This window comes from Rhipicephalus microplus, chromosome 9 (assembly GCF_043290135.1).
Source record: "Rhipicephalus microplus isolate Deutch F79 chromosome 9, USDA_Rmic, whole genome shotgun sequence".
Classification (NCBI taxonomy): domain Eukaryota; kingdom Metazoa; phylum Arthropoda; class Arachnida; order Ixodida; family Ixodidae; genus Rhipicephalus; species Rhipicephalus microplus.
The window spans coordinates 94,183,169-94,208,788 of record NC_134708.1 but is presented as its reverse complement, the minus strand read 5'-3'; the positions used below and the strand labels follow the sequence as shown (position 1 = coordinate 94,208,788).

The 25,620-nt window shown below is 46.8% G+C and overlaps 1 protein-coding gene across 1 annotated transcript in view; it reads left to right on the top strand.

Moving 5' to 3' along the window:
• Positions 1-2,493: 2,493 nt before the first annotated feature.
• The window catches only part of LOC119165549 (uncharacterized), a 46,423-nt gene continuing 23,296 nt past the window's right edge, over positions 2,494-25,620 (top strand). The window contains exon 1 of the mRNA XM_037417694.2: positions 2,494-2,634. Coding sequence (XP_037273591.2) covers positions 2,530-2,634 — 105 coding nt within the window. The 5' untranslated portion in view covers positions 2,494-2,529. The remainder of the gene's footprint in view (positions 2,635-25,620) is intronic.

Below are 25,620 nucleotides of genomic sequence, written 5' to 3'. Positions count from 1 at the left end.
TTGTTGATAGGTTAAAGCACACCACGTACAATTTGCTTGTTCACCGGTTTGGACGTGAAACGTGTGCTTGTTGAGAGGTTTCAGCACGCTGCAAGAGATTCGGTTGTTCACCAGTGTGAGAGCAAATTGTGCGCTTGTTGACAGGTTGCAGCACACTACAAGCGATTTGCTTGTTCGTCGGTTTGAGAGCGAAATAATCGCTTGTTAATAGGTTGCAGCACACGGCAAGAGATTTGTTTGATTAGCGGTTTGAGAGTGAAGTGTGCGCATGTTGATAGGTTGCAGTACAACACGTGCAATTTGCTTGTTCACCGGTTTAAAAGTGATTTGTGTGCTTGTTGGTAGGTTTCAGCATGCTGCAAGCAATTTGCTTGTTCACCGGTTTGGGAGCAAAATGTACGCTTGTTGATTACTTGCAGTGCACCGCAAGCGATCTGCTTGTTCACCCGTTTTAGAGCGAACTGCGTGCTTGTAGATAGGTTGCGGCACACTGCAAGCTATTTGCTTCTTCACCAGTTTTAGAGCGAAATGTGCGCTTGTTGATAGGTTGCAGTACACTGCAAGTGATTCAGTTGTTGACGAGTTTCAGAGCTAAATGTGAGATTGTAGATAGTTTGCAGCACACTGCAAGTGATTTGCTTGTTCATCAGCTTTAGAGCGAAATGTGCGCTTGTTGATATGTTGCAGCACATAAATAGTGTATAGGTTGCAGCATGATAGGTTGACTCGGAGTGGTCGACGTCGTTCCGCCGAGGCAAATCTTAAGAATGCTTTCAAGAGTGATGTTGAAAGAGACCATCTTGGTGGCAAAAGTTTTGACTGAATGTAAGAGGCCGTGACTGCACCGCGAGTGATATCGACGGCGAACGATGAGTTGTAAATGAACTGACGAGGATAAAGTTGCACTTAACGTCTTTTTGTGCATTATTATTGGTTCTCACCCGTAAATGACGTCGATTGTATTTAGTATATGATATACTTCAGCGAGATCAAAAACAAAATGCGTACTTTTTCTTCTGCATAAATTGCAACAGAAATATTGTTGACAATATGAACCAAGGCTTGCGGCGAGGAGGCTCGAGTTTGAACAGCGATGTGAAATGGTTAGAGTGATGAAACTGGAAGTGACTCCCACAGTCGAAGTTCCTCGGATAACTTCCTACGTTCTTCACTAGTACATTCTGAACAGCGTTGTTATCAACGCATTTTCTAAAACGTCGAAAATTTTGATCTTGTGAAAAGCGTATATGTGCATTCTTGTTGATTTCCATGTTTATATCATGCTGATTGAACCTGCAACATTCGTTTGCAGACAATGATAGGCAGGTGGAACCCAAGCGCTGCTGCTGAATAGGGTAAATACTTCAGTTTTTTTGAATAATGAACTCTCTATTTGTGAGTGCGCAACTAATAACGACGGTGTGACATATTTGCAAACGTATCACCATGTTAAACATTTAGCTCCCTGCAGCAGCGATGGCGCTTCTCAAAAGCGGTTTACTGTGGCGGCAGAACCGCCAGGAAGACTTGCTACATAATACCTCTGGTTTCATCCACTTCACACGTCAATTTTATTTCGGGCAGGTTTCCGTAACGAACACAGAATTTCGCAAAGCATCGTTCATGAATGGTAGTGAAGGTGAAATATAACCTTTCACACCAGCGGATATGATTAGGTGGCAACCTTTCATATTTTAAGAATGTATTTTGCTCTCATTAATTTCAGTGCAGCTCATGACTTCATCCGGTGAAAGCGAAATGGGCTGTGCGTCCGCACGTCCTGTTATTTCTTATGCTAACGAGCAGGGTGACCTTGCTCCGAGCGCCATATTGAATCGTCAACCCCGTCAGCTATATTTCGTCGGCATTATGAATTGACAGGTGCACTTGTTGTGTTCAATTTCAAGACGACCCCGTTTTCTCCTGTCTTGAGATGTGTTCGTCGAGTGCCGCACGCGAAGCTTTAACTTGCGTGTCCTTTTGCGACTGGCGCGACTGATCATAAGTACTGCATGCCGGAATCATATGCACAAGTTCCTTCCAAGTATGTGTCTTGCAATGCTACCTATAAATATACAAACATTTATTACTAGCCAAGGCTTCAAAGTCGAAGAATATTTGTCTTGGTCGGTGATCGGAAGTCTGAAGCAGTGCGTTCATGAGTGGTCGCTCTACCTCTCTTTCACATTGTTAAGACACTTGTCTAAGCTTCTTGCTGTCATTATATTGGAGAATTATATTTGTCCATTGTCTATTTCACAAGGTATGAATAAAAACTCGATGCCAACCTTTGTTGCAGATAAGCCGGTGTACTGAGAGCGTTCTGTTCTAGGCAAACCATACGTATACAATATGACACAGAAGCAGCGCCATTCCTCCCCGTTACCTGCAAAAATAAAAGATCCGACCATTTCTATACGGCAATGTTCTATTGTTTCGTAACAGAGAAAAAAGTAGCGGGGAAGCATTTTCTACTGAACGCAATACACTGAGCTTCGTATTCATAGAGTGGCAATACAGTGAATTAGCATGAAAAGAGAAATTGTCGTAATCATTTTCACCATTTTTTCTACCAATGTTCATATTGCATCACCTAATAGAACGAGGCCTTCTATGTCTCTGGATATCAAGCAGGTCAGTTACTGTTATCCTGTACTTGCGGTAACATACAAAGCATTCAAAGACATGACGGCATTTTTCAGGTGGCAGACACGTTCTGCATTATAATTGTTTGTTTTCGTTTGACGAGTCATAGTTGCCCTTGATAGGCTGATTTCAAGGTTCACTCTCTACAGAACGTTTTCTGAGCTACGCATACCATTAGTGAAGACTTAATTATACATTTAAACAAAAAAAACCTACGTTTATAACTTTTAGTGATTGTTGGAACTGGACAGTGCCGCGTAAATTTTGTGGAAAGAATGCTAAAACTTGTCGAACCTTCCACTCCACGTTGGTGCGAGCTTCTCATTTGTTCATATTGTCCATACATTTAAAATTGATGAACTGGTATACCTATATCACCTTCTCTGCTTTGTGAAAGCCTTTTAAATGTAAAGCAATTCTTTGTGAATTTAGGATATTTTCTTTGTTGATGTCTATCTATCTATCTATCTATCTATCTATCTATCTATCTATCTGTGTGTCTATCTATCTATCTCTCTCTCTGTCTGTCTATCTATCTATCTATCTATCTATCTATTTATCTATCTAACTATCTATCTGTCTGTAAGTATGTCTATCTGTCTATCTGTCTGTCTGTCTGTAAGTCTGTCTATCTGTCTACCTGTCTATCTGTCTGTAAGTCTGTCTGTAAGTCTGTCTTTCTATCTATCTGTCTGTAAGTCTGTCTATCTGTCTGTAAGTCTGTCTATCTGTCTATCTGTCTGTAAGTCTGTCTATCTGTCTGTAAGTCTGTCTATCTGTGTGTCTGTAAGTCTGTCAATCTGTCTGTAAGTCTGTCTGTCTATCTGTATATCTGTCTGTCTGTAAGTCTGTCTATCTGTCTGTAAGTCTATCTATCTGTCTATCTGTCTGTAAGTCTGTCTCTCTGTCTGTATGTCTGTCTGCTTTCTTGAATGTTTTTCTTTTCTTTCACTTTCTCCTCCTTTGAAGTTATTGCATCGCTGTTTTCTACCACGAGACAAAATATAATTCAGGCAGTCTGTATGGCAGCCATACATTCTATCTCAAAGCCACGCAAGTGCCTGAGCCTGTTTAAGGTGGTAGGCCACTCGAAAACAAAAAAACTTTATTAAGGACAGGCCGCGTTGAAATACCTTTTTCCTCAAAACCAGCATGTCTAATTTATTTTACCCAGTTACTTAGTGCAAGATATTGAATGTTTATTTCAAAAGGATCAAAATGTGGGCCAGTTGGTAATTCATTTTCTTCGTTCAGCGAACTGGGAGCGCAGAGAAAAACACAAAGGACGAAGCGAGGAACCACACAGCGCTCGTGTTGTGTGGTTCCTCGCTTCGTCCTTTGTGTTTTTCTCTGCGCTCCCAGTTCGCTGAACGAAGAGAATGTTTATTTATTGGGAGGTAATCTTTGTCAAAAATTGCATTAAAAAGGCTGGCCATGCCAGCTGTCATAAGTGACTAGTAGGTGGCTTTGTTCAGCAAAGCCTTGACATTTGTGTAACTAGTAGCTGGAGCTATGCAGTGAAGTAGAATAAATATTGTGCAGTGAATATCAAGAAAGTAATGCTAAAAAAAGCAAAAACGGGGAAAAAGAGTCAATTTAGAGCCAACCTGTTGGAGAATTCAGCTGTGAACTGGAAAATAATCGATGGATTTTTTTATTATAGTTCATCGCACAGATATATATATATATACGTTTTGAATCATTGTGCAAAATGTCAGTTCAAAGTATACGCTGAGAAGCACGTTATGAAAGTTCGCGTCGCAATATTTGGAGCAAATTGTTATTTTCGGAAAAATGTAAACAAAATTTCCTAGCTTGTAAAAAGGGTCACAATCTTCGCATGCAGGCCTAAAATGCACCAGATTCATAGCTGGGCCCTTCTGCGGAAGCATTATTGCTTCATTTTGTTCGGGTGGCTGCTCGTCTTTTTTTCTGGCCTGTTTTGTCCCATCCGCTGACTTGCGTTTAGCATTCTGCATGCACAGGTGATCCCCGGTGATGCAAGCTTTCATCGTGTTGTACCCTGGTTCTATGCCAGCTTGCCTCAGGATATCTAGGGTGCTTACACTGCCATTAATAATGTGTGCCACAGCATCATGCAAGGCAAACATTACTGTAGGCAAGCTTACATGGACCTCTTTGGGTGCCCGCTGCCATATTAGACCACTGAAACACCCATTAGTATTTTGAGTGTTTCCATGAAGGCACTTCATTAGAAGTTCATCAAAGCACAGATCACTGTAGACAGTTTTAACTTTGTTGATCACATCATTTGGAAGTCCTCCTTTGTGTACATATTTTCCTTGGCCGAGTGCTTTGACCCTTTGGTATCCGCACCAGCTTTTCGGTCCAAGTGTATACAGGCCATTTCTCGGCTCTTCAGTTTTCTGAGGCGGCAGCCAACACACTTCTGGACATGCCTAATACGTTCCAGTTTCTGCACACCGTCCTTTCCATACATGTATTTGACAGTGGCATGGCTCTTGGAATCACCATCGCCGTAGTAGTGCAGGTACTTGAAATCTCTTTTGCCTTTCGACCATTCAAATATTCGGTATAGACCAATCATCTCCATACTACCAGCACTTCCTTCATGGTTGCCTAAGGATACAGCGCTAGTAGCGTTGACACGTGGAACAAATGCAGAACGAAGCCTTACGTAGCCTGACCGAGGCAAACAACAAAAATTTCGACGAGCATCGTGCGTCCCCCTTGTGGCTGTTGTTAGAGATTAACGAAGGCTTTTAAACACAAAGTTTTATTTAATGACATGATCTTATATAACAGTCACAATAATATGCATAAAGTATCTTGCATAGCATTAATATAGACGAAACAATACTTGACTTTGAAAGCTATTTTTCGAAACCGAAACCACAGTTGAAAACGTGTTTTCGGTTTTGCTACAGGAGCATAGGGTATAGAAAACTTGGTGTAACTCGCAAACTAATGACGCTAGGAGGATACTTTTTGTTGCAACATATATGTGAATGTTTGGGCGTGCAAGAAAAACAAAACCCTAAAAATTTATTTTGCGAAACAAAAAGGACTTTGAAGATGGCCTACCATCTTAAAAAAAAAGAACGCGTGCAACAATTGTCTCACCGTTATGTCAATAGGTGTGGAAGTGTCGTTAAGCACTTCCATAATGTGGCGAACATTACATGTGCATGAATCCTCATGGTAATGTTAAGCGTAGAGGGAGTACTGATAATAACGACGTCTATGACCAATGTGTCTGATGCGCAAATAACCGCCACGTAGTGTGCGCTGCGGGGCGATATAACTGGCGCCACTGTTAGAGCATGAGTGGTTGCTTTAAGTCGGAACATGAACCACTATGTACAGTTGTCAGCAAGGTTTACACGAGCACTCTGACGCGCTACCTCGACTACACGTATGTCATCCTCGGCTGAGGTGCACTGGCACCGTCATGGTGGAAGGGAAGTTACGTCAAACCCTACTCGAGTTTCACGCCCTGCTACAGGCTAGACGAACATGGCAACCCCAAGACTTGAATTCACGACAGCAACCCCATTGTTGAGAGACGCCAAGCGCAAAGAACAAAAACCAAAAAATAAGAGACACTTGCGAGACTCTACGTGTCCAGTGGGTGCGTGTCTGTATTTCCGGTGGTAGAGCTGCTTCAGTTCTGTACCAATCCTACGAGGGTTTGAAAAGTTTTACCACTGCCTTAGGTGCCCAGTAAAATCACTGCAGCAAAAATATACTGGTGCAAGTATGGTCGGACGAAGTGAACTTACGCACATTTTCTTTCCCGTGCTTCCGTTTTCCGCAGCAGCACCAGCTCTAAAGTACGCCTGCAATGATGGAACGTCACCGCGTCGTCTTCTATCGGGCGCGGGCTGATGGGAATGTCCCAATCCCATTCTCGACCTCCACGGCGTGCACTCGTGTCGCCACCGGCCCAGCCGACCGTGCGGCACCACACGCGTGGTGCACAGACAAACGTATGACACCCCATGAGTGCTCAGAAAATGCCACTTGTGCCGCCAGCCAAAGATGCTATTACTGATGTCAGCCACCAAGCACTGTGCAATGTTGGCAATGCAACACCTCAGTATGCTGGGATAGCATGTCCGTATGCTAGGAAAACATCTTGGCTGCAGGGTCCAAAGCCACGGGGCACTACCTTAAAAAACGCCAGGCCTGCGCGCAAGGCACAGCACAGTCCCAGTGAAAGCTAGAAAAGTGGCCTCTCAAAGCCTTTTCTATGCACTCATTGGGTAACTACAGCAAGCACGCTTGCTTGATACCCACTGCGGCATTATTAATAATTGTTTTGGTAGTAGGCCAGCATTCACTATGCTATCTTTCGGCAATCTTCTGAGAAGTGTAATATCCGCTAAACACTGGCAAGGAATTTTGGGCCAATTGTTCATGCAGTGGCCGACGACGACGAGGAACTTTGCCTGAAGTGGGTATGCGCCCGATTTACTAGGTGAAGGAGGAGGAGAAATAAAGTTTTGTTATAAGAATAAAGTTTTGTTATAAGGAAGCTTGCTCGTATCTGGTGCGGGTCTATGCACCGTGAGTGGAACGCCACGTCGCATTTCGACTATGAGGCTCGACTGTGAAGAAGCTGCCAGGGCTCAGGATCGGGCGGCAGTATCCTTATTGTTCTTTGAGAGTTCTTTATTTTCCGGTAACTGTATTGGTCTTTCTCAGCTGAAGCGAGTCATTCAATTTTGATGTCATTTTCTTCCCCCGGCCAAGGGCACTCCCCTTGGTTAGCGTCCACTCCCGCCAAGGATTGGCCGATAGACTATTTGTTACGCAGTGGAGCGAGAAGTGTCCCTGTGGCGCTGGTACCTACAGATGGGGGCAGTATTCCGATGAAGAACCCAAAGGCGATTCAAGTGGAGCTTGGAAAAGCCACTTCGCATCCCCAGGAGATCACTGAGGTCCGCCAGTTTGGTCGCGGAGGCATCCTGTGCTGTTCCGCAGATCAGGAATGCATTCGTGAGCTCCTGCAATGTTCCGAATTCGCAGCGCATTCGGTAAGCCCATTTATTCCGGCACACCTCACATGCTCGAAAGGATTAGTCCGCGGTGTAGACACAAGCCTGACATCTGCAGATGTGCTCGATTTGTTTTCGGTGGCGGGTGTAATTTCAGTGTACAGGTGCACCCGTACAATTGACAACATAAAATCACCAACGGAATCGGTGATAGTGACCTTCTTAGGAACAGTCTGACCTTCCGAAATTAAGGCGTGGCCACTTATCTATAAGGTAGAGCCACTTTCCCCCAAACCCCTGCAGTGTTTGAAATGTTGGCGATATGGACATAGCGTCAGAGGGTGCCGATCAGTTCTTAGATGCCGTCTGTGGGGTGAAAATCATGACAGCCGCGAGTGCAGTTCTGAGAAAGAGAGGTGCTGCTTATGTAATGGAGCGCACCCTGCAGACTCCGCAGACTGTGCAGCAAAAGAAAGGGAGCTTGCCATATTGGATATTGTGGAACGCAAGAGGTGCTCTCGGAGAGAAGCCGTAGCAGAAATGCAGGAGAGATTCAAAGGATATGCCAGTGTTGCAGCACGTAATACCACCGCCATGAATGCATCTCTCGCAACATCTATCGCAGAGGCCGTAGAGAAGGCTATGGAAAAGACAATGGAACGCCTCGCAAACAACCTTTTTGAAAGCTTGGCACAATTGGTTTCCAATCAACTATCTCAAATTCTAGGTGTAGCATCTACGAACGATTGGGCTCCTCAGACATCATTGGTATCGCAGCGTACGGAAATAGAAAGTGCGACAACACGTCAGCGAGCGGTTTCTCCTGAGGCAGGGACTTCCAAAACAACGGAAGACGGTGATCTTACGGATGATTCGGAAGCATGTGCAGATATGGATATGGACTCTCATAAGGCTCTGAAGCGAACCCGATCTCCCCAATCAAAAAACTCTTCGCATAATTCGAAATCTAAAAAGTATCTGTCCAAAAAAGAATTCTTTGAGAACATGTCTAAGAAAGACTTTTTGCGAAAGGACATTTTGGACCAAGCAGTTGCTGCGACGGTTCTGTCGTCAAAATAGGTTCACTAACCATATTACAGTGGAATTGCAGATCTATATTTTCCGCAGCCACAGACCTATCACACCTTTCTTCACAACTTTCCCCGGATATTATATCACTGTAAGAAACCTGGCTTTCAACCAGCCAGAAGGTTCACCTAAAAATTATCGGCTATTTCGATTGGACCGACCTAGCAGAGGTGGTGGGCTTGCTGTCTTGATAGCAACTAAGTTTAGTCACAAAGCTACGATCTCTCATCGTTGTGTGACTCCAGATTGTGAAATTTTGATAGTAGACATAATATTACCAGACGCTTCTCCCTTGTCGTTTGTAATTGTGTATTTCCCAGCCGGGGTGCAAGACACACGAAGTCTAGACGATATGTTCTCTGCCTGCAGAAAGGATATATTAATCACTGGAGACTTCAATTCACATCATGTGGCCTAGGGTTTTAAAACAGATTCAAGCGGAAAACGATTGTGGGAATGGGCTATTGACAAGAATTTATCTTGCTTAAATTCGCAATCTGCTACTTTTGTCCGAGGTCTCTGTAAATCTGCAATTGACTTGACATTTTCAAGCTCATCTCTAAATATATGTTCGTGGCAAACTTTAGACTGTGCTACTAACAGTGACCACTTGCCTATTAGTTTTGTACTGAACTTTCCAAGAATACATGTCGCCGAAAAGGCCCACTCATTCCTCAACTATAGAAAATTAGAAAAAGACTTGAGGGCTACTTTTGATCACCGCAAGGACATACAAGGTGACATTAGGGCTATGAGTCTGTGTGCAGTGTTAAAAAGATCAGTAAAAGACGCAACATTTAAATTAGACTCGGCCACAAGAGGTTCTTTTAGTGCATGGTGGACTGAAGAGTGCACTAAGAGCTATAGAAAACGGAAAGCTGCATGGAAACAACTGCTGGTCAACCAATGTCCAAAAAATTGGTGTGATTATAAATTCGCAGCAGCAGACTTCAAACGCACAGTAAGTACAGCAAAAAATTGTTATAATATGAAATTACATGAGTATCTTTCTAGGGCTTAAAACAAAAAAGCGCTCTTCAGATTTTTAAGATCTCAAGAAATGTTACCACCCGCTGAAAATATTGACTCCTCTGTTCTTTGCCCCCGTGAGCTCTCTGATTTAGTAGAAAATATTGCGAAAGGGCTCCAAGATAGATTTATGTCAACTCTACCACTGCACATTGTGAACCCAATGGCAGGCGAGGATTTCGAGGAGGTTACTTTAGATGAGCTGGCAGAGATAATAAGGCACTTATCTCGTTCGGCACCTGGACCAGACGGGGTAACAAATTCAATGATAAAAGTAATATTCGAGATTTGTCCAACTGAAGTACTTAATCTGGTGAATTTTTTTTTGACAAAAGCTTGGATACCTGCGGAATGGAGCCCCGCCGCGGTGGTCTAGTGGCTAAGGTACTCGGCTGCTGACCCGCAGGTCGCGGGTTCAAATCCCGGCTGCGGCGGCTGCATTTCCGATGGAGGCGGAAATGTCGAGGCCCGTGTGCTCAGATTTGGGTGCACGTTAAAGAACCCCAGGTGGTCGAAATTTCCGGAGCCCTCCACTACGGCGTCTCTCATAATCATATGGTGGTTTTGGGACGTTAAACCCCACAAATCAATCAATCAATCAATCAATCAACCTGCGGAATGGAAGCTGTCTAAAGTGATTCCACTTCTTAAAAAGCAGGAAAAAGGATTCGCCTTGGAAAATGTAAGGCCGATATCAATCACGTCAAATCTGGTTAAGCTAATTGAAAGAGTTTTGAATGCCCGGGTAATGAAATATATTAATAATAACGCAATATTAAACCCCAGTTATATTGGTTTTAGATCCGGTTGCTCAATATGGTGTGCGCATGTTGATTTAGAGAGCCGAATACAACTGGCTCGGCGTCGGCGCCAATACTGTGCTTTAGTTACTTTAGATTTGGCTAAAGCGTACGATAGGGTTGAGCATTCAATTTTATTAAAACAGATGGCATATCACCACTTTCCCAACTACATCACTGCGTGGGTGTCGGAGTTTTTAGGAGGGAGAGAATATTACTGCTTTAAAGATGGGTACTCATCAAATAGATATAAGCAGACACGTGGCGTACCACAGGGGACTGTCCTGTCGCCAGTTTTATTTAACATTTTCTTAAGCTCCGTACCATCAACTAAGGATATTCAGTTATATGTGTACGCGGACGATATTGCTTCCTTCGCAAGTATTACCGACCTTCAATCATTATACGAGAGTCTACAAAATTATCTCAATATGATAGAAAGATGGCTTAAAAATATTCATATGACCCTGAACATAAAGAAAAGTGTGCTCCTTGCATTCTCTGTTCTGCAGACTATCAACATCTCTTTAATGTACAGTAATGAGCTCATTCCGCAGGCGAATTCCCTTAAATATTTGGGCATCATATATAATGACACATTAAATTGGAGAAGTCACATTGATGATGTGTACTCCAAGGCAACACGGGCCACGGGGTGGCTACGGAAGCTTGCAAACCGTAAAGCGGGTTTAAGAAGAGATGTGCTAATATTGATATATAAACTTTATGTGCGGCTCATCATGAAACTCGGATGTGTACTATTTTCTGGCAGCGCAGCCTATAAAATGAGACCCCTAATACTGCTGGAAAGAGAAGCGTTGCGTTTGTGTCTGGGTCTACCAAAGTTTGTTGCAAATAACGTGTTGTATATGGAAGCTCGCCTACCTTTTCTGCTAAATAGGTTAAAATTCTTACTGTGCAAACATTCTTAAAGATATACAGTTCACACCAAAGACTCTCCTTTTACGCTTTCATTCAAAAACCAACTTTATTTTTCGAAACCCATTGGTCGCGACTACACACCCCGCAAATAGTATTTGTACAAGCGCTACTGAAGCAACTGAATGTAAATATTAGACATATTGGTCCAATACACAACCTAAAGTCAATGCTTAGCATACAATTCGATTATATATTTCCTCATAACGCGAAACAATTAGCATATAGGTATTTAAATGACCAGTTAGCAGATTATCTAGCCCACCTAGAGATAAGCAATATCATAGCGACTGATGCATCTGTGTCAAAAGAAAAAGCTGGGGTTGGCATCTTCTCTCCTTCTTTGGACTGGTCTTTTTCAATTCGACTCCCAGATTATACCCCGGTATTCATGGCAGAATTATTCGCCATTGTTCTTGCCCTACGCAAATTACCCTCAAGCGAATCATTAGCAGTTATCATTACAGATTCGTTATCAGTTTGTAATGCACTTTCTACGGCAGTAAATTCAGAGCTGATGAATACGTTTCGGCATTTAGTACTGAATAACGTAAAAAAACTGCATTTGCTATGGGTACCAGGCCACCACGGATTATATTTGAACGAAATGGCGGACTCTTTAGCAGCAGTATCCCTGGGTGGGCCCACCATCCCAGTTTTGCCAGATATGGCTTACGTAACCGCGCTAAGGTTCCGAAATGCTTGCCTGCAATGGGGAAAAGGTAATTTGGATAAATTTAAAGATTTAGAGCATTTGAGCTATTGCTGGAATAAACAGTGGTGTGTATCTCGCCAGTTAGAGGTCACTTTTACCAGATTGCGCTGTGCAGTTCCACAACTAAATTATTACCTTAATAAAGCTCAGATCAAGGCGTCACCGCTATGCATTTGGTGCAACGAAATTGAAACAATTGAACATTTCTTTTTATTCTGTCATCGTTATTCTTATCAGAGAAAAAGATTTTTAGTTGCCCCAATACAAAAGCTAGAAATACAAGTAAATTTACCAGTAATTTTATCACATGGCGGAACTTCATTTGGTTACTGCCACAGGGATGTATTCTCCGCTGTGTTTGATTACATCAACGCAACTAAAAGATTACCATGCTAGTGAACCACTACCTTTTCAGATCTTTAGTTTATAATTTGTAGTTATGTCCTTCAAAAACAAAAGATGGTTTGACCACTTGCTCAGCACACATTTTTGTTTTTTGGCAGTATTACTTTAAGCTACTTTTTCAGATTGGCTTCATTTTCAGTTTAGTTTCATTTAAGTATCCTGCCGCCCGGTTCTTGGCCCATCCCCCTTTGTGGGTAAGCGCCATCCATCAAAGGTCATCAGCATCAGCATCAGCATAAGACACGAGTAGGTTTAGGTTGCCGGGCCTAGGCCTCAGAGAACAAACTTTTGTAATGAATTGGAACATTCGATGACCCACTCGTTATAATATTCTCAGTGTGCGGCGACTGGTTGTTCTGTCACTGTTTAGAAACGCTTTAAAAGTTGTTTTGAAGCGATTGCTTTCCCAACATCAAGCTTGCTTAAGGCAACTTTACCACCAAGTCCCAAACACCAGTGTGGCTCAGAGGTAGAATACTGGGCTGGCACCCAGTGGACCCAGGTTCGAGCCCCACTGTGTCATTGGCGCTAGGTTCTTTAGGGACATAGCTTTTTATGGCGTGGGTGTGTATACCCTTTGAGGTATGTAGTTGTAGTAGGTAGTCATCCGTATACCAGTTGCACATAGCCGCGTTCGGACACATATCCGTATGTCCACATGTTACGAAAAAAAGTAGCACAGCGTCATTACCACGTTCTCGGTGTTCGCAAAGCGCTGACAGCAGAAATGCAGTACATACTCTCCTATAGTTTTTAGATTGTCTGCTGGATGGAAGTACTTGTATATGATAAATATATGATAAAAAAACGAAATGGTGGTACTCGACGTGTTCACCATATGGACAGACGCGCGAATGGGTGCACGTACGGACGGACGAATGCACGGAATGCAGAATGGATGTATTCACGGACGCTTCGTCCCACTCATCATCATTTATTGCGTGGATACGCTGTGATTTTTTTTTCTAATTTCGTGTGATGTGGTTACGGACACCAGCGGCGGTGGCGGCGGGCAACTACGGTTGCGCGTGACCCGAGTGGTGATCTTATAACAGCTTTTGTTGTAAAATCTGTTTCAGGACACGCTGCGAAGCATTCGTGTTAAAACTGCTAACGACTGTACATGCCAGTATACTCGGCTTGTCTGGTAAGCTCAATATGTGCCCACAACTACTGAATCTACACGGATAAGTGGACCCCCATCATAATCATTTGCTCAACACGGAATATCTGAAAGAAACTGCTTGTGGCTGATTGTCTTGAATGACGTTCATTTTGACAATAGGTTCTGTTATGTATTTACTTGAATATGGTTGGCCACCATGAGTGCCCGCAATGCCACCTCAAGAACAGACTTCACAGTACGGATGAGACGTCCCGCACCCTCCTCCCTTCTCTCTCTTGTGGTCATGGTAACACTTGTAGCGAGCAAGTTGGATAGAAATAAATGAGCTATGCCTAGAGAACACGCGTGATATGTCAAGCATTTTTATATTTGAGCACCTTATGATCGAGCTCAGTCCTTTGTGTGTGCACCCTTAATGCACATGCGCAACAGCTGGCCTAAGGCCTGCTAGGACGTGCTCCTGCACTAGCGCGTTTTGTATCTGTGTAAGAAACTGGGTTAGACGATGCGGCCTCAGCCTTACACTCTCTCAGCTATCATGTGATAGCATGATGATAGCAGGAAGTGTGATGAGCCCATCCGCTCGTTCATGCCGCTTTTGAGGCAACAGGATAGATGGCGCTGCGGCCCGTATTCACGTCACACACTTGAAGCAGAAGTGTGTGATTTAGGGTGTGAATTTGCCATTTTAAAAGCTAGATTGCCTTAACACTTAGCATGTTGTAGATCATTTATATAATATGCTTGTATGACGTGAAAAAATGCGAGAAATTTGCATGGATACAGAATGAGCTGGAAAAACCGTGATCAACAGGATGACGAAAACTTGGAAACTCAATAATATAGCTCGAGAGTTAGTTTTTTTTATAACTCTTCATGAAGAAAAAAAAACGCCACGCCTGCGCCAAAGGCACAGACACTCATAGCGAAAGCTAGAAGAGCGGCCATTCAGAGCCTTCAAAACACTAATTGGGTAATACGGCAACGCTTGCTTGATACCAACGAGGGCATTATAATTAGAGTTTTTTGTATAGTAGGCCCGCAGTCACAATGTTATTTTTCGTCAATCTTCTGAGCAGCGTGGTATCCGCTAAACTCTTTTAAGGAAATTGGTGCCGTTTGTTCATGCAGTGGCTGACGACGATGAGTAGTTATGGCTGAAGTGGGCATGCGCGAGAGTTAATAGGAGAACAAGAACATGCTTTTCTAAAGGGTTGGAGCATTGCACAACCTAATACTTACGCTATTCGCAATGTGCGACGACTGGTTGTTCTTTCGCTGGTGCGAAACGCTTTGTAACTCGTAATAATGCGATTGCTGTCCCGACATCAAGCCTGCCTAAGGCAAGTTTGCCAACAAGTCGCAAGCACCATTGTGGCTCAGTTATTGCGGCCACAACACAAGGTACGAACCATTATACGATCACGACTATCCCGGGAGGGTCTGTTCCTGAGTCGTTGTGAAGGGTGGAACCCCTGACAGCTCTCAAGAAATCTCAAAGCTAGCGTCCGTTCACTAGGACTGCCACCACTTGTATTCGGGACCTTTACGGCATCGTTCATGTACATAGTAAATAAAGAAGAGGAAATGAACATGGGCCGGGCATGTAGCGCGTAGAAAGGATCACCGCTGGTCATTAAGGGTAACTAACTGGATTCCCAGAGAAGGGAAGCGGGTTAGGGGGAGACAGAAGGTTAGGTGGGCAGATGAGATTAAGAAGTTTGCGGGTGTAAATTGGCAGCAGCAAGCACAGGACAGGGTTAACTGGCGGAACATGGGAGAGGCCTTTGTCCTGGAGTGGACGTAGTCAGGCTGATGATGATGATGATGATGATGATGATGATGATGATGATGTTGATGTACATAGTGTGTAGAGCACACAATAAAGCGAAAACAACTGGTGTGGCTCAGTGATATAATACTGGGTTGCCACTAAGCGCACCCGTGTTCGAGCCCCACTGTGTCATTGGTGCTTGGCCCCGCCACGGTGGTCTAGTGGGTAAGGTACTCGGCTGCTGACCCGCACGTCGAGGGATCAAATCCCGGCTGTGGCGGCTGCATTTCCGATGGAGGTGGAAATGTTGTAGGCCCGTGTACTCAGATTTGGGTGCACGTTAAAGAACCCCAGGTGGTCGAAATTTCCGGAGCCCTTCACTACGGCGTCTCTCATAATCATATAGTGGTTTTGGGACGTTAAACCCCACAAATCAATCAATCATTGGTGCTTGGTTTTGTTTCTAATTTTGCACGATGCGATTACGGATACCGGCGGCAGTGGCTGCGGTGGCGGCGAACAAGTGCGCGTGACCCGAGTGTTGATCTCATAACAGCTTTCGCTGTAAAAAGTGGGGACAACAACAAAACGCTTTTTAGGAGCGAAGCTCCTCGTAAAGATTAAGGTTGGGTTCTTTTTAACTACGCATGTGGCGATGAGCAAAAACACAAGGAATCTGTTCAGGCCGACGGCAGGAGCAGAAGTAAGCTTTCTTCTTTTCTAACCGCGGAGCATGCTGCACGATGAATAAAGCGCAGGAGCAGGCACATACACCTGAGCGCGCCATAATTCTTAGGCGGCCAATGGTGATGATAATGGCCGCTAGAGGTCTTCACCCCTTTGATCAGAAGGGATGTGATTCACTCATCTCCAAAAACAGTCTTAGCGGTCAGTCGATTCGTTCGAACCTGCGTTTCAGCAGTAGCAAAGATGTTCACAGCACATATTTCTGGCGCTGTCGCTAGGTAGGTGGGTTTAACTCTGTTGATTGCCACGACCTCTTTACGACCGTTGAGCTCGACGGGGACTGTTTTTTCTGTCCGACTGAACACCTTGAATGGGCCGTCGTAGAATGGCGTAAGAGCGGATCAAGATACCTTCACGCCGTACGAAAACGCGGCTTGCTGCGGCCAAGTCCTTGCTGACAAAGACGTTAGTCGACAAAACATCGCGACTAAGGCAAGAACGCAGGTGAGAGAAGACGAAACGGAGCTTGAAACGGAGAAACGAATCGGGCGTGGTGACAGTATCTGGCACGAGAAATTCCTCAGGCATACGCAGCGGCGTACTATAGACCAACTGCGCAGCTGTGCAGCCGAGGTATTCCTTAAAAGACGAGCGCACGCTAAGCAGTACACGAGGAAGATTATCAGCCCAAGATGAACCGGTGTGGCGAGCCGTCAAGGTGGCATTAAGTTGACGATGAAGGCGTTCAACTATTCTTTTTTCCGATGGGTGGTACGTGGTAGTATAACTATGGTGGACTCCGAGCAGGCGCGTTAGTTCACGAAAGAGATTGCATTCAAACTGTCAGCTGCGATTGGTGGTAACAACGCTGGGGCATCCGAAGGGTGAGATCCAGTCACTGACGAACGCTGAAGCCAAGTTAAATGCCGTTATGTTGGTGAGTGGAAAACCTTCAGGCCAGCGGGTATATCTGTCCACACAAGTGAGAATGTAGCGAGAACCTCGACATGGTAGAAGTGGGCCATCGATGTCGATGTGAACGTGATCAAACCGAGCATCGGATAGGAAAAACGACTGAATTGGCAATTTAATGTGTCGGATCGTGTTGGAGCGTGGACAGAGGAGAAATTCACGCGCCCAGCACCGTACGTCAGAGTTCACACTCGGCCGCACAAAGTGGGTCGTAATGAGACGCTGGGTAGCACGAAATCTGGAGTGATTGGCGCCATGGAGCTTGTTGAATATGTCACGGTGAAGTTAGAGTGGGATAAATCATCGAGTTCGACCCCGTGACTAGCATAAGTTACGGTGCCCGATCAAAATTGAAGGGGAACTTCCGTCAGTGCCAGTGATGTGGATGAGCGGATGCCCCGATGTTTGACATCTGTAAGTTGCGCCGCGGCAATTTCTTCATAGTCAAGTGTGGGTGCTGATATATTATTGATACGGGAGAGGGCATCTGCGACCATGTTGACTGGGCCTTCAATGTATCGAATGTCCGCGATGAGTTCGGAGATAAAGATGAGGTGTATTTCTCGTGTAGTATAAGTGTCATAATTACCATGAAAAGCAAATGTCAAAGGCTTGTGGTCCGTGAGGACGTGAAAGTTTGAGTCCTCCAGTAGATATCTGAAATGTTGATTGCCAAAGTATACCGCCAACAGTTCCCGGGCAAACATGCTGTAGCGCGTTTCTGCTGATTTTATTTTCTGCGAGAGAAACCCGAGTGGATACCCAGGAGTTGCATTGCAACTGCTCTGACCCCGCGCCGACAGCCACATTAGATGCATCGTTCATAAGACGCAATGGTGCAACATGCAGATAATGCACCAGCAGTGTGGCGTCTGCCAATGCGTTTTTGGCAGCTTGGAAGGACAATTCGGCGTCAGGCGTCCATGCCAAGAATGATAACAGAGCTTCGGTGATCTTGAGTACGTCAGTTTGCGGTTAGATTATGCGGGCGATGTTGCGGAGAAAAACTGGCAGTGGAAGTTGAACAGCCCAAGAAACTCTCGAAGCTTTTGGATAGACGTTGGGTGAGGAAAGTGGCTAGGGCTTTAAATTTCTTGTCCAACGGTCTGATGCCCTCACTAGTCACACGATGGCCGAGGCACTCGATGTCTTCGACACCAAAGAAACACTTTGCGGGGTTGGTGAGAAGGCCATGTTCCTGGAGCGGAAAAAACAGGAGGCGCAAATCGTTGTAATGCTGTTCGGGAGAAACGCTAGCTACAAGAAGGTCGTCAAGATACGCAAATACGAAGGGTAATCTATGGGTTACTTCATTGATAAACTTCTGGAATGGCTGAGCAGCGTTTATAAACGCGAACGGCATGCGCACGTACTCGGAAAGCCCAAATGTTGTCACACTTGCAGTCATGGAAATATCCACTGGCTCAACTGGAATCTGATGGTATGGCTTTACCAAGTATATTTTGCTGAATATCACTGCTCCCGCGAGGTTGGCAGAGAAGTCGTGAATGTGAGGGAGACGATAGTAATCAGGGATAGTGCGCGCGTTGAGATCACGGTAGCCGCATCACGGGAGCTGATCCCTTGTGTCACGCTTTCTTACCATGTGCAGAGCTGACGGCCAACTGCTCGACGAAGCACGGATGATGCTTAGTGGCAGCGTGAGGTCTAATTCGGTTTTAGCGATATCAAGGTGGTCCCCAGCGAGGTGTCTGCGTCGGCAAAATACTGGAGGGCCAGTAGCGACAGCACAATACGTTAAATTGTGAAGGACTGGCAGCTCAGGTTTGGAAGGTTTATTGATAACTGGAAAGTCGAACAAAATTGAGGCTAACATAGACGATCCTATCTGTGGCGATGTCTCAGTGGTAAATGTTTGGGGTACCAGGATGCGCTGTATGGACATACTAGTCGTTCTGTCGACGAGTCGACGTGCGCAGAGGTCGAATTGGTCAGAACATTAGCACCCCATATGGCCATGGGTACGTCTGAAACAACGAGTACCCATCGGAAGCTGCGTCTGAGACCCAAATCACTGGTGAGAGAGCACTAACCATGTGTTTTGATGGGAGAGTTGTTGGCTGCTTGAAGGGGTGCAGTGTTTGGAGAGCGTTGCCGGTCTAGTCGCATCGCAGGAACAACACTGGCCTCTGCACCTGTGTACACAAAAATCGATGTTCGGCAATCATGTCAGAGTCGTAGAGCAGGTGGCTTGTCTGATGGCAGGAGTCACTAGCCGCCATCAGAGGATCTGTGGTATGTTCCCTTGCCAGCTCCGAAGAGGTCGGCATTGATGTGCGCTAGCATCAAAGGTGCTGCGACACCAACAGTATATAGGTAGAGGAGGACCTGAACAGGAGCGAGATATCAGAAAAGATCTAGGACGGCAATCGGAATCTCGTTGACGAGGGGGTGACGGTGGCCGTAGTGCAATAACCGTCTTATCAAGGTGATCAAATAATTGCTGGAGGCGAGAGTGCTGGTCTTCGAGTTGTGACAGTGGAACGGTAGATGTCGTTGCCATAGCACCTATTGATGAATAGTCAGTGAGGTGATCGGCCAGCTCCGCCACATTGTTGAGGATCAGGTCGTCTGATACGGTAGCGAAGGCTGTAAGCACGTTCTGTGGCCGGCGCTGACGGAACACCTCTCGCAGCAGCGGGCTGTTTACGTCCATCCGACTGTCATTGAGAAGCCACTGCCGGCGGCGCAGAAGTTGTGACGGTCGCCGGTTGCCGAGCTCCTCCTCGTTGAGAAGCTGCTGAAGACGCTTGCTGAGAGGCACAGATTTGCGATGAAATATCGTTGCCTTGAAGCGGTAATAAGTATCGCTTTTAGGGGGCGTGCCCACAAGATCATGGCACTCTGCAACCACGTCCGTTGAGAGTGCGGAAACAGCGTGCTGGTACTTCGCTTACTGTGAAGTAATGCGTCGAAAGGCGAATATGGCTTCGATGTGGGGTAACCAGGCTGCAGAAATGTGTGGCCAAAACAGTGGCAGGTGAATATGCACCATGGCGATGTCTTCCGTGCTGATCGTCAGTCTGTCAGTCGTGGTCTCGTCCATGGCGCAGTGATCGCCTTGCGACACTCACGTCCAGGTCACCACGCAATAAGGACCGAGGTTGGGTCCTCTATAACCATGCCTGTGGCGGTGAGCGAATACACAAGGAACTTGTTCAGGCCGACAGCAGGAGTAGAACTGAACTTTATTCTTTTCTAACCGCGGAGCACGCCGCACGAGGAACAAACCGCAAAGGCGTGCACATGCACCTAAGCACGCCTTAATTACTACGTGGCTGATGATGATGAATATGGCCACTGTACTCCTTAAGTAGTAAGTAGCTACCGATTGCATATACCCGCTCTAGAGCGGGTATGTGCCATAGAGGATGCGAGATGGTGGTACTTGGAGTGTTCTCTAGATGGACGCGCGGACGGACGCATGAACGTACAGACAAAGTAGCAGACGGACGGAGGAATGGATGGATGAACGTGCTGACGCATGTACGCACGAATAGAAGGACATACGGATAGACGGAATCGCAGACGGATGCATGGACAGACGGACGGAAGCATGGATGGACGCATGTATAGTTGCGCGGACGGACCTAAGCAAGAATAAATGGGTGGACGGAAACACTGACGGCCTGACCGACACAGCGCCCCACTCATTATCATTTAGTTCTGGATATGCTGTGATTTTTCGTGTACTCGTCCAAACGCTACAGCCTAAATGTTGATATAAGACGGGTAAGCTTGAGATGTTATTTTTTCTCACGGGTAAATGCAGGCTTCTTGTTCAGCGAAATGGTGTAAAAGTGGAGGCGCATCATGAAAAAAGGAACATTTACTATTTGGTTTGTCAAGCCTTCACCGTGCTGTGCATATTCAAGCACGGCAGAATTCATCTGCATTCACGAGGTTAACTGGGCCAAGCTCTCATGGTGTAGCTAAATATAGCTGAACCACATCGTTTAGACTGAATAACAGGTGAACCAGGAGAGTTTGACTTATAGCCTGTCGTACACCCCGGCCCCATAAATCAACTGTGCATCTGTCAAATTAACCGTACGCCTATGTCAATCAACGAAAGAAATCACGCGCTTTTCGAAGCGGTAGAGCTTCAGCGACATGAATGTGGGAGTGAGCGCCCCCGCGCGGTTCTCTCTGCTCATGCATCTGCGCCTCCCATAGGAGCCGGAAGCTGGTCGTCGCATTTCTCCATTCTAGCCACTGTACATTGGGGAACAAGATCCTGTAGACGCACGTTGAACGCACGCCCGCGTGCCGTGCTCCAACAAGATTTTGGAACACGTAACAGGAACAGAAACCACGGTGAATGCATTGTTTTTTCAAGTTGTAAGCAAGCGCTTAAATCAGACAAGCTACCCATGATGAACCGAACTTTGGGTCAACCCTTGTGCTACTCAGCATGCTACTCATGTTTTTTTTAGTGGAAGTAGGTGTAATTTTTGTGTTCACTTTTGTGCTGTAGGAGTGGAATAGAAGTGCCTGGTTACTCTTCTTCAAAGTGTTAACAGTGACAACAGCGCTGGATAACGTTGGTTATGTGCATTAATTATATTGTTCTTGTGAATCCTTGGGATGCGCTACCTGATTATCGGCCCCTATTTAGGGTACAATTGCATGGTGCGATGCTTTTTGTTCGCTTTCTAATAAATTTATTATTGCGTATAGTGCCACGTTCCATTTCCCAAGCTTTTGTTATCGCCCCAAAACACCACACGATTCTCAGCGCAAACCGCGCCTGCAGTTTTCGAGAGGGTTCCGGACTGTAGTAGATCATTTCGATAAGATCACGCCCACTGTGCGAATGGTACAGATTGTTCTGCAACGTACGCCACCGCCAGCGGTTGCGCTAGAACATTCTACGGCGGGAGTATAAATGCCGACGCGCTTCGCCGCTTGTCACTTGTTGATCGAAGGCCGACACTCCGTTCGCCGCTATCAGTCCGAGACTGCTATCTGTGCGAGACTGCTGCTGTAATTGGACTTTTCGTTTACTGGGCACAGGTTCGCCCAAATAAACAGGTAAATCCCAACACGAAGTCTCCTGTCTTTGGCCACGTCACGACCCCGTGACATCTGGTGGAGGTGCTGCTTCGTCTAGTACCGCACGCCCCCGTCAAGCCGTGAACCCAGCCCACGTCGCGGAGAAGACACCGACGCCAACCAGGAGCAGCGAACAAGCTACCGACGGCAAGGGCTACCACCGGAGTACGGGATTCTAGAAGACAAGGCGCGGAAGACCAAGGCCATGACCGCGACTGCAGCGACAATGACAACCGCCGCATCCCTGCCCACGATGGTCATGCATCAACCCAGGGAACCACCAATTTTCCATGGGTCATCGTTCGAAGACCCGGAGTCCTGGTTAGAAACATACGACCGTGTGGCCGCCCTCAACCACTGGGACAACGAAGAAAAGCTCCGGCGTGTGTACTTCTACCTGGAAGACACCGCAAGGACCTGGCTAGAGAATCGTGAGTCCACGCTCCGAACGTGGGATGTCTTCTGCGGCGTATTTCTGCAAACGTTCGCGAGCGTCGCTCGCAAAGAAAGGGCCGCTGCTCAACTAGAGACCCGGGTTCAGCTACCGAATGAGAAGGTTGGAATTTTCACAGAGAAGATGACCCGCCTATTTCGTCACGCTGACCCAGACATGCCTGAGGAGAAGAAAGTTCGTTTTCTCATGCGAGGGGTCAAACAGGAGCTCTTCGCGGGACTAATGAGGAATCCACCGAACACCGTCCAAGAATTTGTATCCGAGGCGACCACCATCAAAAAAACCCTTGACATGCGCACCAGACAGTATAATCGTCGCCAGACTCCAGAATGCGCTGCTGCTCAAACCAGTGACTTCGAAAACCTGCGTGAAACAATCCGAGCGATCGTGCGGGAAGAGCTGCGCAAACTGTTGCCTTCGGCGCAACCTCAAGTGGATTCGATCGCCGACATTGTACGAGAAGAAGTTCGGCAATCACTTCGAATTCCCCATACACCGCTGCCCGAGCCAGAAACTATGAGCTACGCCGCTACAGTGCGCCACAACGCTCCTCCCCGTCCACACCAAAACGCCGCCCCGTCGCACTTCCGTCGCCAGACACCACCGCCGCCACCACCCCCACCGACGACCTACCGTTCACCAGCGGGCCAGCGCAGTGCGCCGAGGAAAACCGACGTTTGGCGCACCCCTGACCACCGCCCACTGTGCTACCACTGCGGCGAGGCCGGGCACACTTACCGCCGTTGCCAGTACCGACAGATGGGGCTGCGTGGCTTCGCCGTCGATGCACCACGTCCGCAGCCAGGAGAACGACCACGTAACATCGCCGACTACCTGACAGGAACTCGGTGGACACCACGAAGCCCTTCGCGTTCGCCGTCGCCCAGCCGCCGCACGTCACCGCACCACCGACAGTACTCTGGCCCAACGCGGGGCCGGTCTCCTAGCCCGTATCCGGGAAACTAAGGGCAGCAACCGGTGGAGGTGCGGTTGCTGTGCGACGAACTACCGAAGATCCTCCGACGACGACGACGCCGCGACGGAGCTTTCCGAACACAACGCCAACCAGGCAAAGCCCTGACGGCGAAAGCTCACTTACTGAAGGTGGCCTGACGACGCAACATGAAAGCAGCGGAACAAGCCGACGCAGCCGTGACCCGACGCCACGCCCTAACTGTAATGCGAGACGGCGAACTAGCGCCCTCGACGTTCTTATCGACGGCCACAGTGTGACCGCTCTCGTCGATACTGGAGCCGACTATTCTGTCATCAGTGGGTCGTTCGCCGCGAAGTTAAAGAAAGTTAGGACAGCTTGGAAAGGCCCTGAAATCCGCACAGCCGGAGGTCATCTCGTAACGCCTGCAGGAATCTGCACAGCGAGAGTCACCATTAACGGCCGTATTTATCCTACAGACTTCATGGTCCTACAGCGTTGCTCGAGAGATGTCATCCTTGGCATGGACTTCTTATGCCTCCATGGTGCTGTCATCAACCTAAAAACAAAGTCGATAACGTTATCCACAGAAGAAGCACTACCGCCGCGCACGCCGTCTGGACACCATGCCTTGAATGTGCTGGAAGAACAAGTCACCATTCCGCCTTGCTCAAGCGTCATTATTTCAGTCGGCGCTCCCGAATCACCTGACTTCAAAGGCGTCGTTGAAGGCAGTCAGCATCTGTTGGTCACCCGAAATATTTGCGTCGCAAGAGGAATTGCAGAGCTGCGGGGAGGCAAAGCAACGGTCATGCTCACGAATTTCAGCAATGAGTACAAACATGTGAACAAAGGATCAACGGTCGCATACATCGAAGAAATTGTCGAAGCCACCAGTGCTTTCGCCCTCGCCGATTCTGCGGAACCTGCTCAGAGGAACCAAGCCCCTCTCATAGCTTTCGACGTCAATCCCACACTTCCGAACGATAAGCAAGAACTGCTCAAGGCCCTGCTCCTGCAATACGAAGATTGCTTTTCGTCGTCATCGAAAATTCAGCAGACCCCAATCACGAAACATGGCATCATAACCGAGGAAAATGCCAGACCACTCCGTCAGAGTCCGTACAGGGTTTCGACGCGAGAACGTGAGGCCATGAAGAGACAAGTTGATGAAATGCTGCGGGATGACATTATCCAGCCGTCCAAGAGCCCATGGGCATCCCCCGTGGTGTTAGTGATGAAAAAGGATGGGACCCTACGTTTCTGCGTCGATTATCGCCGCCTGAACAAAATCACAAGAAAGGACGTGTATCTTCTCCCACTAATAGACGACGCACTTGATCGGCTCCATAACGCCAAGTACTTTTCGTCAATGGACCTCAAGACTGGCTATTGGCAAATCGAAGTCGACGAAAGAGACCGAGAGAAGACTGCGTTTATAACACCGGACGGCCTCTTCGAGTTTAAGGTGATGCCCTTCGGCCTTTGCTCAGCACCTGCAACTTTTCAACGCGTTATGGACACAGTACTGGCAGGATTGAAGTGGCAGACTTGCCTCGTGTACTTGGACGACGTCGTCGTGTTTTCCTCGAGTTTCGACGAGCATCTTCGGCGCCTTGAAGCTGTACTTCAAGCCATCAAGACTTCCGGACTCACACTGAAGCCAGAAAAGTGCAGATTTGCGTATGAAGAGCTCTTGTTTCTGGGGCACGTTAACAGCAAGTCTGGAGTTCGTCCTGATCCACGGAAAACAGCCGCCATCACCGACTTCCCGCCACCCACTGACAAGAAAGCCGTGCGCCGATTTCTGGGCCTGTGCGCCTATTATAGGCGGTTCGTGAAAAACTTCGCCCGCATCGCCGATCCTCTCACTAACCTTACCAAGGCCGACGTGGAGTTCAAGTGGGAAATGCTACAGGAACACGCTTTCCAGGAGCTTAAACATCGCCTCCAGACGCCTCCGTTATTTGCCCATTTCGACGAATTCGCCGA